We start from the raw sequence: 17,922 nt of genomic DNA, 5'->3' as shown, positions 1-17,922 counted from the left end.
CAGATTGGTTCAGCCCACTAACATACGGATGCCACCAATAGACAAGAGGCACAAGGAGCGTTTTTATTTGGTTTAAACATGATTACAAAGACATCTCACCTACGGTGTATCCTAACAATAGTAACATGTTTAACTGTGAATTGGACAAAGATATAATTTGGATCAAAAATAAGGTAGTTAGCTGTATAGTATAACTCGCTTTTAATGCTACAATATTGTATCTTGTTTGGTAACAAGTTAGCTAGATTTGACACACATTTAACACCACTGTCAGCACAAAGCTAGACAGCAGCATACCCAAAATATACACAAAAACGGGCAATAAAGGTGGATATTCAAGCAAGTCAGTGCACATCATATGGTAATTTCATCAAAGAAAGCTTTGCTCATCATCTTGTCATTGCCAAATGTTTCTTTAGCACTTACACTGGAAAGAGAAGACCCAAGGAAGATCATGTGTTTGAAGCATTGGGAACAACAGATGAGCTGTCGATCAGCAATAGGGTAATGTGATGTCCTTTCCTTCTATTGAGTATTATGCTTTGTGAGTATTCACGGTCTTGTGTTTTGCATCAACAAAGGTCATACTTCACAGATCAGCTGGACAAGATCTGAGTTTGAACTTATTCAGTTCATTTTTGGAGAGTAACGATGAACATATGTTATATTTTACTCAGTGATTACCTGTCTAAACCTACAGATTCAGTGTGTCTTACAAGATGTGGGATCCAACATTACCACACTTCTGTCATCTGCAAGAGAAAGATAAGTAAATATATTTCTGCAAATCCTTTTGTAGAATCATTACACACAGCTCACCCCAGCCAGTGGCCTTCTCATTCTACTCATACTCTTATCTCACTCTATCCAACAGAGAAAAGCAAGTTCAGTTCCCAGCCAGTGGCAGACCTGGAAAGCTGTCTCGACGCATTCAGAGGAGCTGCCACCACTGACAAACTTTATATTACCTTTAAGCACCCACTCTGGATGAAACTTTTCTTTCATTTCTTTATTTCTATTTTTTTATTTCACCGTTATTTTACCAGATAGGCCAGTTGAGAACAAGTTCTCATTTACAACTGCGACCTGGCCAAGATAAAGCAAAGCAGTGCGACAAAAACAACAGAGTTACACATACAGTCAATAACACAAAAGAAAAGAAAGATTTTTCTATTTATGTACAGTGTGTGCAAATGTAGACGAGTAGGGAGGTAGGCAATAAATAGGCCATAGAGGTGAAAATAATTACAACTTAGCATTAATACTGGAGTGATAGATGTGCAGATGATGATGTGCAAGTAGAGATACTGGGGTGCAAGAGGGTAAGTAATAATATGGGGATGAGGTAGTTGGGTGTACTATTTACAGAATGTCTGTGTACAGAATACAGTGATCGGTAAGCTGCTCTGACAGCTGATGCTTAAAGTTAGAGAGGGAGATATAAGACTCCAGCTTCAGAGATTTTTGCAATTCGTTCCAGTTACTGGCAGCAGATCATCAATACTTCCACATCACCAAAGGAAGTGTTGGCTTTGGGGATGACCAGTGCAATATACCTGCTGGAGCGCATGCTACGGGTGGGTGTTGCTATGTTGACCAGTGAGCTGAGATAAGGCGGGGCTTTACCTAGCGAAGACTTATAGATGACCTGGAGCCAGTGGGTTTGGCGACGGATATGTAGTGAGGGCCAGCCAACAAGAGCATACAGGTCGCAGTGATGGGTAATATATGGGGCTTTGGTGATAAAACGGATGGCACTGTGATAACTGGATGTAGTCTGAGTAGAGTGTTGGGGGCTATTTAGTAAATGACATCGCCAAAGTCAAGGATCAGTAGGATAGTCAGTTTTACGAGGGTGTTTGGCGGCGTGAGTGAAGGAGGCTTTGTTGCGAAATAGGAAGCAGATTCTAGATTTAGTTTTGGAATGGAGATGCTTAATGTGAGTCTGGAAGGAGAGTTTACAGTCTAACCAGACACCTAGGTATTTGTAGTTATCCACATATTCTAAGTCAGAACCGTCCAGAGTAGTGATGCTAGTCGGGCGGGAGGGTGCGGGCAGCAATCAGTTGAAGAGCATGCACTTACTTTTACCTGCATTTAAAATCAGTTGGAGGCCACGAAGGAGTGTTGTATGGCGTTGAAGCTCGTTTGAAGGTCTGTTAGCACAGTGTCCAAAGATGGCCCAGAAGTATACAGAATGGTGTCGTCTGCGTACAGGTGGATCAGATAATTACCAGCAGCAAAAGCGACATCATTGATATATACAGAGAAAAGAGTAGGCCCGAGAATTGAACATTTATAAAGTGATGTGGAAGTATTGATGATCAGTTTACAGGTTCAAATTCCAAATAGTCTTAGTGTACTTCCAGGTAACACATCAGATGAGGTTTTGCATATGTTAATCCATGTTTATAGCACCTGTATATTGAATATTGACATTTAATATCCATTGATGCATTAGTTATTAGGTCCCTTTGTGGGTGAATACATTTCTGCATATTGGTTTGATGTGCTCTCTTTTTAACTTGTGTCCCCGGTTACATAGTCCGTAGGAAAGAGCAGCGCAGCCCTCCACATAGCACGGACAGTGTGTCGCCGAGCAGAATACAGGTCAATTTGAGGTAATCATATGGTTCAGACCAACCACTGATCCTGAACATTGTCCCAGAAACAGTCATATTAACTATAACACTGTCTTATTTGTTCAGTGTTTCCCTTATAGTGCAGTCAGGTGAGGCTGATCCTGATGTTGCCACATTTTTGAACAGGTACAGTGCCTTGCAAAAGTATTCATCCCCCTTGGCGTTTTCCCAATTTTTTTTTGCATTGCAACCTGTAATTTAAAATGATTCTACAAAATAAAAACGGAAAAGTGGTGCGTGAATATGTATTCGCCCCCTTTGCTATGAAGCTTCTAAATATGATCTGGTGCAACCAATTACCTTCAGAAGCCATATAATCAGTTAAATAGTCCACCAGTGTGCAATCTGTGTCACATGATCTGAGTGTATATATACAGTGCCTTGCGAAAGTATTCGGCCCCCTTGAACTTTGCGACCTTTTGCCACATTTCAGGCTTCAAACATAAAGATATAAAACTGTATTTTTTTGTGAAGAATCAACAACAAGTGGGACACAATCATGAAGTGGAACGACATTTATTGGATATTTCAAACTTTTTTAACAAATCAAAAACTGAAAAATTGGGCGTGCAAAATTATTCAGCCCCCTTAAGTTAATAGTTTGTAGCGCCACCTTTTGCTGCGATTACAGCTGTAAGTCGCTTGGGGTATGTCTCTATCAGTTTTGCACATCGAGAGACTGAAATTTTTTCCCATTCCTCCTTGCAAAACAGCTCGAGCTCAGTGAGGTTGGATGGAGAGCATTTGTGAACAGCAGTTTTCAGTTCTTTCTACAGATTCTCGATTGGATTCGGGTCTGGACTTTGACTTGGCCATTCTAACACCTGGATATGTTTATTTTTGAACCATTCCATTGTAGATTTTGCTTTATGTTTTGGATCATTGTCTTTTTGGAAGACAAATCTCCGTCCCAGTCTCAGGTCTTTTGCAGACTCCATCAGGTTTTCTTCCAGAATGGTCCTGTATTTGGCTCCATCCATCTTCCCATCAATTTTAACCATCTTCCCTGTCCCTGCTGAAGAAAAGCAGGCCCAAACCATGATGCTGCCACCACCATGTTTGACAGTGGGGATGGTGTGTTCAGCTGTGTTGCTTTTACGCCAAACATAACGTTTTGCATTGTTGCCAAAAAGTTCAATTTTGGTTTCATCTGACCAGAGCACCTTCTTCCACATGTTTGGTGTGTCTCCCAGGTGGCTTGTGGCAAACTTTAAACAACACTTTTTATGGATATCTTTAAGAAATGGCTTTCTTCTTGCCTCTCTTCCATAAAGGCCAGATTTGTGCAATATACGACTGATTGTTGTCCTATGGACAGAGTCTCCCACCTCAGCTGTAGATCTCTGCAGTTCATCCAGAGTGATCATGGGCCTCTTGGCTGCATCTCTGATCAGTCTTCTCCTTGTATGAGCTGAAAGTTTAGAGGGACGGCCAGGTCTTGGTAGATTTGCAGTGGTCTGATACTCCTTCCATTTCAATATTATCGCTTGCACAGTGCTCCTTGGGATGTTTAAAGCTTGGGAAATCTTTTTGTATCCAAATCCGGCTTTAAACTTCTTCACAACAGTATCTCGGACCTGCCTGGTGTGTTCCTTGTTCTTCATGATGCTCTCTGCGCTTTTAACGGACCTCTGAGACTATCACAGTGCAGGTGCATTCATACGGAGACTTGATTACACACAGGTGGATTGTATTTATCATCATTAGTCATTTAGGTCAACATTGGATCATTCAGAGATCCTCACTGAACTTCTGGAGAGAGTTTGCTGCACTGAAAGTAAAGGGGCTGAATAATTTTGCACGCCCAATTTTTCAGTTTTTGATTTGTTAAAAAAGTTTGAAATATCCAATAAATGTCGTTCCACTTCATGATTGCGTCCCACTTGTTGTTGATTCTTCACAAAAAAATACAGTTTTATATCTTTATGTTTGAAGCCTGAAATGTGGCAAAAGGTCGCAAAGTTCAAGGGGGCCGAATACTTTCGCAAGGCACTGTGTATATATATATATATATATATATACACACATATACACACACACACACACACACATATACACACACGTATAGAGTTGAAGTCAGAAGTTTACATACACCTTAGCCAAATAAATTTAAACTTAGTTTTTCACAATTCCTGACATTTAATCCAAGTAAAAATTCCCGGTCTTAGGTCAGTTAGGATCACCACTTAATTTTAAGAATGTGAAATGTCAGAATAATAGTAGAGAGAATGATTTATTTCAGCTTTTATTTATTTCATCACATTCCCAGTGGGTCATAAGTTTACATACACTACATTAGTATTTGGTAGCATTGCCTTTAAATTGGTTAACTTGGGTCAAACGTTTCAGGCATCCTTCCACAATAAGTTGAGTGAATTTTGGCCCATTCCTCCTGACAGAGCTGGTGTAACTGAGTCAGGTTTGTAGGCCTCCTTTCTCGCGCATGCTTTTTCAGTTCTGCCCACACATTTTCTATAGGATTGAGGTCAGGGCTTTGTGATGGCCACTAATACCTTGACTTTGTTGTCCTTAAGCCATTTTGCCACAACTTTGGAAGTATGCTTGGGGTCATTGTCTGTTTGAAAGACCCATTTGCGACCAAGCTTTAACTTCATGACTGATGTCTTGAGATGTTGCTTCAATATATCCATATAATTTTCCTGCCTCATGATGCCATCCATCTATTTTGTGAAGTGCACCAGACCCTCCTGCAGCAAAGCACCCCCACGGGTACTGCCACCCTGTGCTTCACGGTTGGGATGGTGTTCTTTGGCTTGCAAGCCTCCCCGCTTATTCTCCAAATATAACGATGGTCATTATGGTCAAACAGTTCTATTTTTGTTTCATCAGACCAGAGGACATTTCTCCAAAAAGTATGATCTTTGTCCCCATGTGCAGTTGCAAACCGTAGTCTGGCTTTTTTATGGCGGTTTTGGAACAGTGGCTTCTTCCTTGCTGAGCAGCCTTTCAGGTTATCTCGATATAGGACTCGTTTTACTGTGGATATAGATACGTTTGTACCAGTTTCCTCCAGCATCTTCACATGGTCCTTTGCTGTCGTTCTGGGATTGATTTGCACTTTTTGCACCAAAGTACGTTCAATTCTAGGAGACAGAACACCACTCCTTCCTGAGCGGTATGACAGCTGCGTGGTCCCATAGTGTTTATACTTGCGTACTATTGTTTGTACAGATGAACGTGGTACCTTCAGGCATTTGGAAATTGCTCCCAAGGATGAACCAGACTTGTGGAGGTCTACCATTGTTTTTCCTGAGGTCTTGGCTGATTTCTTTTGAATTTCCCATGACGTCAAGCAAAGAGGCACTGAGTTTGAAGGTTGGCCTTGAAATACATCCACAGGTACACCTCCAACTGACTCAAATGATGTCAATTAATGTATCAGAAGCTTCTAAAGCCATTACATTTTCTGGAATTTTCCAAGCTGTTTAAAGCCACAGTCAACTTAGCGTATGTAAACTTCTGACCCACTGGAATTGGGATACAGTGAAATAATCTGTCCATAAACAATTGTTGGAAAAATTACTTGTGTCATGCAAAGTAGATGTCCTAACCGACTTGCCAAAACTATGGTTTGTTACAACAAAATAGGAAAAATGCCAAGGGGGTGAATACTTTCGCAATCCACTATGTTCCTGGTATAAATGTGCACATTTTAGATTGTGGTGTGCCCTAGCTGATGAACAGTCACCTCACGTCTTCCCACAGATTGAGCAACTACCTGTTTCCAGTGGCCAGGTACACAGCCATGAAATAAGGTAATGAGGAGAAAATCTACAAAAGACCTGAATGACACATCTACACATGAATGAACAGACTGGGGAACTTTGAAACAACATTTATTCTGTTTAAGGATTGAATTCATCATTGGCATATGTAAAAGACAGATTGATGCTAGACGCTTGAATATCTCGTAATGGAACTGCCCCTACTTTTCAAATAAAGACTTGAATCAAGTTTGACTTTGCTAGAGTCTAAACCTTAACATACTGAGTGGCACATTGCTTTTAATGAAATTTAGAAAAACTGCTACAACAATAACCTGTGACACTAGGACAATACCGAATAAAGAATTCAAATTTTGTAATGAAGTTAGCAAGTTATAATCCTGTGTTGGAAGCACGCAATGTACATTGTGTTTAAATGTCACAGGTTGGATCACAAGAAGCTTCTTTATAAAGTATTTCAGAGAACACTGGACGAATAGCTTAAAATATCCCATAGATACAATATTTATACTGATGGGCTATCATGCCATGCTGCAGTAAATACACAGCAAATACGCTGATCAGTCACTGCATTAGCGTCATGTTCTACATCAAAAATGTTTTGTGCTGAATATATTGTCATATTGGAGAACTATCACAACTGGTCCTCAGAATGTACTGTAGGTTCAGATATCCTCTTTTCACACTGGGATTTACAGCATGGTTTCAATAACTATGGTGGATGTGTAATCAAGCCAGTACAGTAGAGCTCAGCCCGGCTTAGTGTTGTAAAAAGGTCTCCGTCTTCCAACTCGCACACAGTCACAGTATCTGGCACCAGCCCTGGCTCTTCTGGGAAAGGCTACTTGCCCAGGTCATAAGTGACAGATTGCGGTCCTCATATGGTGGGTAGCGCAGGTAGGTGACACACTCGATGCAAGTGTTTCTGAGCAGGCATGATTTCCGGTGCGAGAAGGTGTCAAAGCTGTAGCGCCCATGGTAGGAACCCATCCCACTGGCACCTGTCAAGTAGAGTTAAACTAAATATGGGAGGGTTAATATAATATATTTATTCATTCACTATGGTGCGGCCTGTCAGACCTTATTATGGAATATTTGTTATTTTTTTAAAAGGGAGATGCAGTTCGACACAAACCGGTGCACCTGGCAAGTACTGTACTACCATACTGTTACATTTTTTGTCTTGCCCCTTCACCCTCTGAATTGCACACAATCCTATTACCAAGGGTTAAAGAAGGATTATTAAGCTGCCCCCTCCTTCATCCAATGATTTAAGTGAATTTAACAAGTGACATCGATAGCGGATATTAGCTTTCACCTGATCAGTCTGTCAATACCATGTTTGTTTTTAATACTTTGTTCAAGAAGAACAGATTTCTGCTGCAAAACATTTTATTACTGTATGCCCTACTGAACATGACCCAGGTCTCTGTACTGAGAAGGGTTGAAGACCTGAGGCAGTAATCTGACCCAGGCAGACCTTTCTCCAACCTACCTACTCCCCCAAAAGGCAGGACCACCATCAGGCTCTGCAGGACACTGTCATTGGAGCAGAAGCTCCCACTTGAGGTCTCATTCATTAGCCTTGAGATTACCTGCACGGGAAGCAGAAAGAGGCATGACAGCCAGCATATATTGTATGTGTACACATGAATTGTGTGTGTAAGCTTGTGGCAGTCACCTTGCTGTTGCTAGAGTAAGCGTACACACAGAGAGGAGGAGATTGCCTCATCTATGCTGTTGACGGTCAGAATGGGCAGAACGGGTCCGAAAACCTCCTGCTGCATGATAGGGTCCGAGTCTCTCACATCGCACAGAACGGTTGGTGCTTCACATAAACAAATATATATACAAAAGTCATTATGTACAAATACTGTGGTGTAGTACAGACTGTAAATCAGGTGCATATACATGTAGGAATAGTTTCCTGGACAGCAATTAAGCCTAATCCCAGTGAAAAGACTGAAAAGCACTTTCAATGGAGATTCTCTGTTGAGCATGCTATTTGTGCAGGACTAGGCTTAATCTTCGTCAAGGAAACCAGGCATTAGAATCTCTTCAAAACGTCCTTCCTCGTTCATTTACCAATGTATTTATCTGCTTCATTCACTTGGCCTCCTACAGCCACCTTGCCAGACCTCCGCAGCAGGTCCGTGGTGCGGTGTACGTTCTCCAGGTTCACGATGCGGCCAAAGCTCCTGGACTCCTGGGGGTCTGAACCATAGAACTGCAGGAGGCAGCAGCGCAAGGCCTGGAGCAGCTGTGCTTTGGCCTCAGCATGGCACAGGACGTAGTCAGGTGCTACCATACTCTGCCCAGCATTATGGAAGCGGGCCCAGGTGATGCGTCGTGCCGTGGTGGTGATGTCACACTGCTGGTCCACGTAGCAGGGGTTCTTACCACCGCCCAAGACCAGGGTGACGGGTGTGAAGGTGCGGGCTGCTGCCTGTGCCACTCTACCCCCGTCCTCACGGTTTCCTAGGGGAACCATTATTACCTCATACACAGAGCACACATTACGTCTGATACAACAAAGATTAGGGAGCAAAATTCAGATAAAGCAATGGTGACATTTTAAATATGAACCTTTTTTTTTACCAGTGAAGAAGACATGGTCAAATTTGAGGTCCACTATTTCAGCCAGGTCATTCACCCCTGCAAGGGTCACATGGTAACACTCCTTTGAAAAGAGCAAGAATGTTTGTAGGTTAAAAGGTATACTCACTTATATGACAAGTCACCAAAACAGCCACCTGTGTAACATTGAATTCAACTCACATTGTCCAGGTATGACGGTATGAGGTGGTGTAGCAGCTCCGATGTGTGAGAACTACATTCTGAGGGGTTGAGGATCACACAGTTTCCTAAAGAACAAACAGATACAACAGTACAACGATTGGCAAGCAACTTTCAGTATTGAATGCAAATGAATGAGCATTGTGTTTGAGTGTGTGACACTTAAATGCCCTAAAGCCTATAGTTACAGTGTATTGTTACCTGCGGCAATGGCCCCAACCAGGGGTACCAGACAGAGCTGAACAGGGCTACACCAGGCCCCCACAATCAGCACAACCCCCAGTGGCTCACACACCACCAGGCACTCATCCAACGTGGTGGTCTGCACCAATCAGAAGAAGGCAGAGGGGAGGAGCTCACATTACCTCATACATAGCAAACAAAAACCGGTGTTTTTACTGGACAAATTCAGGTAGTAGTAACCTCCCCGTTTCACTCCATTTCAAAATGTTTCTCCCAACTGAAGACGACCCAGTATTCAGAAAACACACACGGGGCACCCTGCAACAGTCTTACCAGGTTCCTCTCCATCGGTTGCGGCTCCATCCACTTCTTGAGGTTGTTGATGGCATGAAGAGCCTCGTTCTTCACCAGTATCAGTTCAGACACTACCGTCTCAAACCGCGGCTGGCAAAACAGCACAAACGCTCAGGTCTCGGACAGAACATTTGAAATAAGGCCTTGATGGTAGCCGGTTTGTTTACACTACTGATTACCTTGAAGATAAACATTATAAAATGCCACACAGTGATTTATTGGGGAACCAATGTGTGCCTTCAGGAATGTGGATTCCCTAATAAAATCACTGTTAGTAATAAAGAAGCTTTAGAACACCTACTCAGGGGTTTTTATTTGTACTATTTTCTACATTGTAGAATAATAGTGAAGACATTAAAACTATGAAATAACACTTGGAATCATGTAGTAACTAAATTAAGAACAACTCAAATAAGCAAAGAAAAATGACAGTTCATTACTTTAAGTCAGTAAATACGAAAAATGTGAAGAATTTGTCGCAAAAACCATCAAGCGTTATGAAACTGGCTCTCATGAGGACTGCCACAGGAATGGAAAACCCAGAGTTCATTATAGTTACCAGCCTCAGAAATTTCAGCCCAAATAAATGCTTCAGAGTTCAAGTAACAGCCACATCTCAAATTCAACTGTTCAGAATCAGGCCTTCATGGTCAAATTTCTACAAAGAAACCACTACTAAAGGGACACCAATAAGAAGAGACTTGCTTGGGCCAAGAAACACGAGCAATGGACATTAGACTGGTGGAAATCCAAATTGGAGATTTTTGGTTCCACCGCCGTGTCTTTGTGAGACACAAAGTAGGTGAACAGATGATCTCTGCGTGTGGTTCCCACCGTGAAGCATGGAGGAAAAGGTGTGATGGTGTGGGGATGCTTTGCTGGTGACACAGTCAGTGATTTATTTAAAATTCAAGGCCCACTTAACCAGCATGCATTCTGTAGCGGTACCCCATCCCATCTGGTTTGGGCTTAGTGTGACTATCGTTGGTTTTTCAACAGGACAATGACCCAACACACCTCCAGGCTGTGTAAGGGCTATTTTACCAAGGAGAGTGATGGAGTTCTGCATCAGATGACCTGGCCCCCACAATCCCCCGACCGCAACCCAATTGAGATGGTTTGGGATGAGTCGGACAGGCAGAGTGAAGGAAAAGCAACCAACAAGTGCTCAGCAAGACCGTTGGAAAAGCATTCCAGGTGAAGCTGGTTGTGAGAATGCCAAGTGTGCAACGCTGTCATCAAGGAAAAGGCTATTTGAAGAAACTCAAATAGAAGACATATTTAGATTTGTTTGCCATTTTTTTGGTTACTACAAGATTCCATGTGTGTTATTTCATAGTTTTGATATCTTCACTATTATTCTAATAGTAAAATAAAAACCCTTGAACGAGTAGGTGTTCTAAAACGTTTAACCGGTAGTGTATATACAAACATATACATTATATAGAACAAAATGCAACAATTTCAAAGATTTTACTGAGTTACAGTTCATATGAGGGAAATCAGACAATTTCAATAAATTCCTTACACCCTAATCTATGGATTTCACATGACTCGGAATACAGACATGCATTTGTTAGTCACAGATACCTTAAAATAGGTATTCCCAGGGGTATGCGCAATGCCGTCGGGGGTACGCCAAATAAAAAATGTGATTCACAATAAAAATATATATTTTTCTTCACATTTTCAAACAGTCCATTTATATTTTCCAACGGGCTATATATTTGGGTGAGGTTTCCCCCCCTTGCCCGATTAGCCTAGTTTCACTGCCAAAAATAAAATTAAACCATCTAGTGATCAGCAAAATAACAATGTAAAATTACAGGTAGCCCAGCTAGCATGGACACTGACAGTTGGGAATCTGATGCAGCCAAAGAGAATTAAGACAACTTTCGAGTAGTAAGACATGTATAAATGCAACAGATACCATTAATAAGAAGGGGATAGAAGTGTCTTATATGGTGGTGAGCTACCGAGTGGCTCGGACAGGAAAGCCCCATACTATTGTGGAGTGCTTAAATTCTTCCTTCTGCCGCAAATATGGCAGGGAAAATGCTGGGGGAAAAGACCCCCTCCCCAAATAATATGGGTACACTGCAGCATCCACAGAGAGGCTCTTGCAGCCAAGGGAATGCCTGACTGCTTGAAATACGTTTTGGACACTACAGTGAAAATGGTTAACTTGTTAAAGCAAGGCCCCTGAACGCGTGTGTATTTTCTGCACTATGCAATGATATGGGCAGCGACCATGTAAAGATTTTTACAATATACGGTAGTGTGCTGGTTATCAAGGGGCAAAGTATTGACATTTTTTTTTTAAATGAACTTAAAGTTATTTTTACTAACCATTATTTTCACTTGTCTGACCACTTGCATGAAGACGAGTTTCACACGACTGGCCTATCTGGGTGATGTTTTTTCTCGCCTGAATGATCTGAATCTAGGATTACAGGGACTCTCCGCAACTATATTCAATGTGCGGGACTAAATTGAGGCTGTTTAAGAAGTTTGAGTTCTTCTCTGTCTGCATTAACAAGGACAACACACAGGTCTTTCCATCATCGTATGATTTTGTGTGCAAACGAGTGAGTTTGATGCGCAATTACGCAGGTACTTTCCCGAAACGGATGACACAAACAACTGGATTCGTTATCCCTTTCATGCCATGCCTCCAGCCCACTTACCGATATCTGAACAAGAGAGCCTCATCGAAATTGCATCAAGCGGTTCTGTGAAAATGTAATTTAATCAGAAGCCACTGCCTGATTTCTGGATTGGGCTGCGCTCAGAGTATCCTGCCTTGGAAAGTCGCACTGTTAAGACACTGATGCCCTATGTGAGAGTGGATTCTCGGCCATCACTAGCATGAAAAGTAAATACAGACACAGATTGTGGAAAATGATTTAAGACTGAGACACTCTCCAATACGATCCAACATTGCAGAGTTATGTGCATCCTTTCAAGCACACCCTTCTCATTAACCTGTGGTGAGCTATTCACAATTTTCAATGAACAAAAAGGTTTTATATGTAAGATGGTTCAATTATAGGGCAAAATGTATTATTTGTGTCCTCGTCCTACTTCCCACGAGCAGGGTTGTGACAGAAACGTATGTTTAATAAATGTATAGTATAGTGTGTGTGTGGCAGGCTTACAATGATGGCAAAAAACTATATTTGACAGTGCGCTGACCCTGGTGGTAGAGGGGTTATGCAGCTGGAGGTTGAATGTTTGAAGGGGTACGGGACTATAAAAAGTGGGAACCACTGCCTTAAAAGAAATGGTCTCACAGGGGGCCTCAGGATCTAGTCACGGTATTTCTGTGCATTCAAATTGCCATCAATTAAATGCTATTGTGTCCTTTGTCTGTAGTTTATGCCTGCCCATACCATAACCCCATCGCCACCATGGGGGACTACGTTCACAACCTTGACATCAGATAACCGCTCGCCCACATGGCGTCATACACGTGGTCTGTGGTTGTGAGGCCGGTTGGACGTACTGCCAAATTCTCTAAAACAATGTTGGAGGTGACTTATGGTAATGAAATAAACAAATAATCTGGCAACAGCTCTGGTGGAAATTCCTGCAGTCAGCATGCCAATTACACGCTCCCTCAAAACATCTGTAGCATTGTGTTGTGTGGCAAAACTGCACATTTTAGAGTGACCTTTGACTGCGCCCAGCACAAGGTGCACCTGTGTAATGATCATGCTGTCTAATCAGATCCTTGATATGCCACACCTGTCAGGTGGATGGATTGTTATGGATAGAAGAAATGCTCAATAACAGGGATGTAAACAAATGTTTGAAAACATTTGAGAGAAAGAAGCTTTTTCTGGGACCTTTTATTTCAGCTCAAGAAACATGGGACAAACACTTTAAATGTTGCATTTATATTTTTGTTAAGTGTATATAAACCTGTTTTTGCTTTGTCATTATGGGGTATTGTGTGTAGATTGATGAGGGAAAAAACTATTTAGTCAATTTTAGAATAAGGAAAAAGTGAAGGGGTATGAATACTTTCCCAATACATTGTATATTGTTATTATGTACTGGTCTGCATCTTGTCAACCTCTTCAGCTCCTACTAAAATATGGAGAAATGATTAGACATTCTACATCTGGAGAATAACTGCTGTACCTTATGGAGGTCCCTCCCAAGTGCATCCACAAAGTCACACTCGTGTTCCACCAGCATGCGCACTAGGGCTTCCAGTTGGACCTGTCTGAAGCTCTCGTCAAATGCACGGCCAGCTTGGAAGGCAGCTCTGGCCCTTTTCAGCAGCTCCATACACTCTAAAAGACGGGTCTTCATGCAGGGCTCCTCCAGCCTGTTCCTGAAATACATGTCAGACAAAAGCCAGTGTATTCCTATGTGTAAAGGAAACAAGTCTTGTAGTTAGTATTCTAGATCAAATCATATTCAGTACACCTTCTGCAGGTTAGGCTGCCATTCTTCTTGCATGCTTAACATGCTCTTGCTTTTCCGCGCATGCTTCCTTCTACACTGTCATGTTAATCTCGAACAGGCTTACAGATACACTACATGGCCAAAAGTATAGTCGAACATCTCATTCCAAAATCATTTAAATGGAGTTGGTCCCCACTTCTGGGAAGGCTTTCCACGAGATGTTGGAACATTGCTTCCATTCAGCCACAAGAGTATTAGTGAGATTGGGCACGGATGTTGGGCGATTAGGCCTGGCTCGCAGTCGCCGTTCCAATTCCTCCCAAAGGTGTTACATGGAGTTGAGGTCAGGGCTCTGTGCATGCCAGTCAAGTTCTTTCACACAGATCTTGACAAGACTATTATTCCTCCACCAATCTTTACAAATGGCACTCTGCATTGGGGCAGGTAACGTTCTCCTGGCATCCACCAAACACAGATTTGTCGATCGGACTGCCAGATGGTGAAGCGTGACTCATCACTCCAGAGAACGCGTTTCCATTGAGTCCAATAGCGGCAAGCTTTACACCACTCCACCCGACGCTTGGCATTGCGCATGGTGATCTTAGGCTTGTGTGCAGCTGCTCGGCCACGGAAACCCATTTCATGAAGCTCCCAACGAACAGTTCTTGTGCCGATGTTGCTTCCAGCAGCAGTTTGGAACTCGGTAGTGAGTGTTGCAACCGAGGACAGATGATTTGTATGCGCTTCAGAACTCGGCGGTTCCATACTTTGAGCTTGTGTGGCCTACCACTTCGCGGCTGAGCCATAGTTGCTCCTAGACATTTCCACTTCACAATAACAGCACTTACAGTTGACCAGGGCAGCTCTTGCAGGACAGAAATTTCACAAACTGACTTGTTGAAAAGGTGGCATTCGATGACAGTGCCACGTTAAAAAAAGTCACTGAGCTCTACAGTAAGGCCATTCTACTGGCAATATTTGTCTATTGAGATTGCATGGCTTTGTGCTCGGTTTTATACAGGGCGGCAGATAGTCTAGTGGTTAGTGTTAGACTAGTAACCGAAAGGTTGCAAGATCGTATCCCTGAGGTGACAATGTAAAAATATGTTGTTCTGCCCCTGAACAAGGCAGTTAACCCACTGTTCCTAGGGAGTCTTGCCTAGTTAAATAAAAGGTACAAAAAAAAAAAAAAAAAACAACCTGTCAGTGACTAATTTGAAGGGGTGTCCACATACGTTTGGCCATATAATGTATAAGCCTGGTGAAAATGTGTGTGCCAAACAGAGGACAGCCCATGGGCAGTATCCATACCATTAAAACCCCATTATCAAAGGAAAATGACAGTCAATCAGGTTGCCTGGAAACCTGTTGAATTGCATTTAACTCTACATCGGGCAGAAATTAGTGTTTGAATCAGTAAAGTTTCCTCTCATGACCGCAACAAGTCAGAATGGTGAATAAAATTATATTTGAAATGTACTTTACCGGTTGTCCTTGCAGTTGGTCCTTTGGGCGGTAGGAATGTGAGACAATGTATCCACAGGAAAGTTTTCAAAGCGCTTGTAGAGCGTTTCGATCACCTGAAGCATGTGATACAAATACATGCTGGAGAAGGATGGATACTTGCTGGAGAGGCATGCATACTTGCCAAGCTGGTACACATGTTCATGTTTACATGGTTCTGTGCATGCTTCAGGTGATTGAAATCCAAATGCACCATCAGCATGTAATTATACTTTTCTGCCACCAAAAGGACCAACCACACAGACAACCAGTAAAGTACCTTAAAATATACCTTTATAACATTCTGGCTTGTAGAGGTGGTGAGAGGGACATTTCCTGACTCAAACACTCATCTCTGCCCACCTAGACGTCGGGTTTCCAGGCAACCAATCAGGCAACGAAAAAGAGAATCAATGAAAGATATGAGTAATGAAGTTGTTCAAACCTGTCACATTAACTTTCTAAAAGATGAGTAATATTGATCTCAAAGATGAACAAAGTTTAACAAAATACATTAAGTTTGCGCAACAAACGTAAATCAATAAAACATGAATGCGTGTTACTACCAACGTGATTCAAGTGAATTTAGACAGCGATTTGGGATGTGTCTGACTAGTTTTAATCGGCTCCCGAGTGGCACAGCTGTACTGCATCTCTGTGCTAGAGGCGTCACTACAAACCCTGGTTGGATTCCTGGATGTATCACAACCGACCGTGATTGCGAGTCCCATAGGGCGGCGTACAATTGGACCAGCGTCGTCTGGGTTAGGCCCGGGTAGGCCTTCATTGTAAATAAGAATGTGTTCTTAACTGGCTTGCCTAGTCAAATAAAAATACAATAATAAGAAGAATAATAACAATGTAGGCAACTTACCTCCGCAATGCTTTGAACCGGTGTGTTGGAGGAGTACTCATGGTTTTTGAGATGCAATGATCGTTAAACTACTTTTTGAAGTGTATGAAGGGGACGCATTGAAATTCAGGCTCACCTGACCCAAACTTGAGTCTTCTGACATATGTCTTCGGGCGTGCGCAGTAGCCTATAAACCTCTATAGCCTAGGCAGGGAGGGTTAGTGCTATCTGGAATCAGTGGGATGTCCCCCCCACCCTAAACAATAACCATGGTTACAAAATTCCGCTAATTTCAATATATTCCCTGATTTTCCCGAAATCCCGGTTGGAATACTCCCGGAATCAGGAGGAAATAAACACGAAATCTGTAATTCTTCAACCAGGTTAACCATTTTAAATTTCAACGGGGTAGGGAAGTCCCAAGGTCCATTCAGCGAGTTTGGTCCTTTGGGCGGTAGGAATATGAGCAAATAAATCCACAGGAAAGTATAAATTACATTTTTTCCCAAAGCGCTGGTAGAGCGCTTAGATTTATATCACCTGAAGCATGCGATACAAATACATGCTGGAGAGGGTGGGTATAATTTGTGGAACGATCCAACAGGAAACTGTTCCAAAAACTTCGTGAAGTACAAGGTAACATGAGCAATCCACCTAGCTGCCGAATAGGCATCAACTCACCATGTAGCTTATTCTTAATGTTTGTCGAATGGCTACCAGAGTGAGTACAGACATTTTTCGGAATAAACATACTTTTAAAATAATTAAATAGCCCACTCCCTAACCCGTTATTTTATTCTGCTGCTATACAACTTTGTAAGTGTTTGTTGGCAACCTTGTAAGTGTTTGTTGGCAACCTTGTTATTTACGAAGTTTTTGGAACAGATTCCTGTTGGAATTTTCCACAAATTATACCCACCCTTGCAAGAGAGGCATGCATACATGCCAAACTGACGCACATGGTTATGTACATGCTTCAGGTGATAGAAATCTGAGTGCACTACCAACATGTAATTATACTTCCCTGTGGATATATTGTCTCACATACCAACCGGTAAAGTACCTTAATATACTTTTATAACATTCTGGCTTGTAGAGGTGGCGAGACGAACAGTTCCCGATTCAAACACTCATCTCTGCCCACCTAGACGTCGGGTTTCCAGGCAACCAATCAGGAAACGCAAAATATAATCAAAGATAAGAGCGATGAAGAAATCAAGTTGTTCAAACCTGTCACACGAACTTTCTGAAAGATAAGTAATATTGATTTCAAAGATGAACCATTTAACAATATACATTAAGTTTGAAATCAATAAAACAATGCGTGTTACTACCAAAGTGATTCAAGTACATTTAGACAGCGATCTGGGATGCGTCTGACTAGTTTTAATGTAGCCAATTTACCTCCGCAATGCTTTGAACCAGCGCG

At 42.1% G+C, this 17,922-nt stretch overlaps 1 protein-coding gene and 2 long non-coding RNA genes across 4 annotated transcripts; 2 read left to right on the top strand and 1 right to left on the bottom strand.

The window, feature by feature from the left end:
- Window positions 1-43: 43 nt before the first annotated feature.
- LOC110525359 lies at window positions 44-1,111 on the top strand. 2 transcript variants are annotated; one of them, XR_002473742.2, is made up of 4 exons: window positions 44-173; window positions 420-504; window positions 701-769; window positions 875-1,111. It is a non-coding gene; the product is annotated as an uncharacterized LOC110525359 (long non-coding RNA). The 2 variants fall into 2 exon arrangements; XR_002473741.2 differs by having other exon boundaries at window positions 701-1,111.
- An 876-nt stretch (window positions 1,112-1,987) lies between these two features.
- Window positions 1,988-6,609, top strand: LOC110525360. The gene is made up of 3 exons (XR_002473744.2): window positions 1,988-2,621; window positions 2,709-2,768; window positions 6,369-6,609. It is a non-coding gene; the product is annotated as an uncharacterized LOC110525360 (long non-coding RNA).
- Window positions 6,484-17,119, bottom strand: aldh3b2 (aldehyde dehydrogenase 3 family, member B2). The gene is given in 11 exon segments (XM_021605398.2): window positions 6,484-7,389; window positions 7,884-7,983; window positions 8,070-8,106; window positions 8,108-8,216; window positions 8,474-8,866; window positions 8,987-9,068; window positions 9,167-9,252; window positions 9,386-9,506; window positions 9,701-9,811; window positions 13,868-14,063; window positions 16,515-17,119. Coding segments are annotated over 11 exon segments (1,476 nt in total). The 5' UTR covers window positions 16,556-17,119; the 3' UTR covers window positions 6,484-7,189.
- Window positions 17,120-17,922: the final 803 nt, after the last annotated feature.

The sequence above is a fragment of the Oncorhynchus mykiss genome, chromosome 6 (genome assembly GCF_013265735.2).
Source record: "Oncorhynchus mykiss isolate Arlee chromosome 6, USDA_OmykA_1.1, whole genome shotgun sequence".
Lineage (NCBI taxonomy): Eukaryota > Metazoa > Chordata > Actinopteri > Salmoniformes > Salmonidae > Oncorhynchus > Oncorhynchus mykiss.
This window is presented reverse-complemented; position numbering and strand designations above follow the sequence as displayed.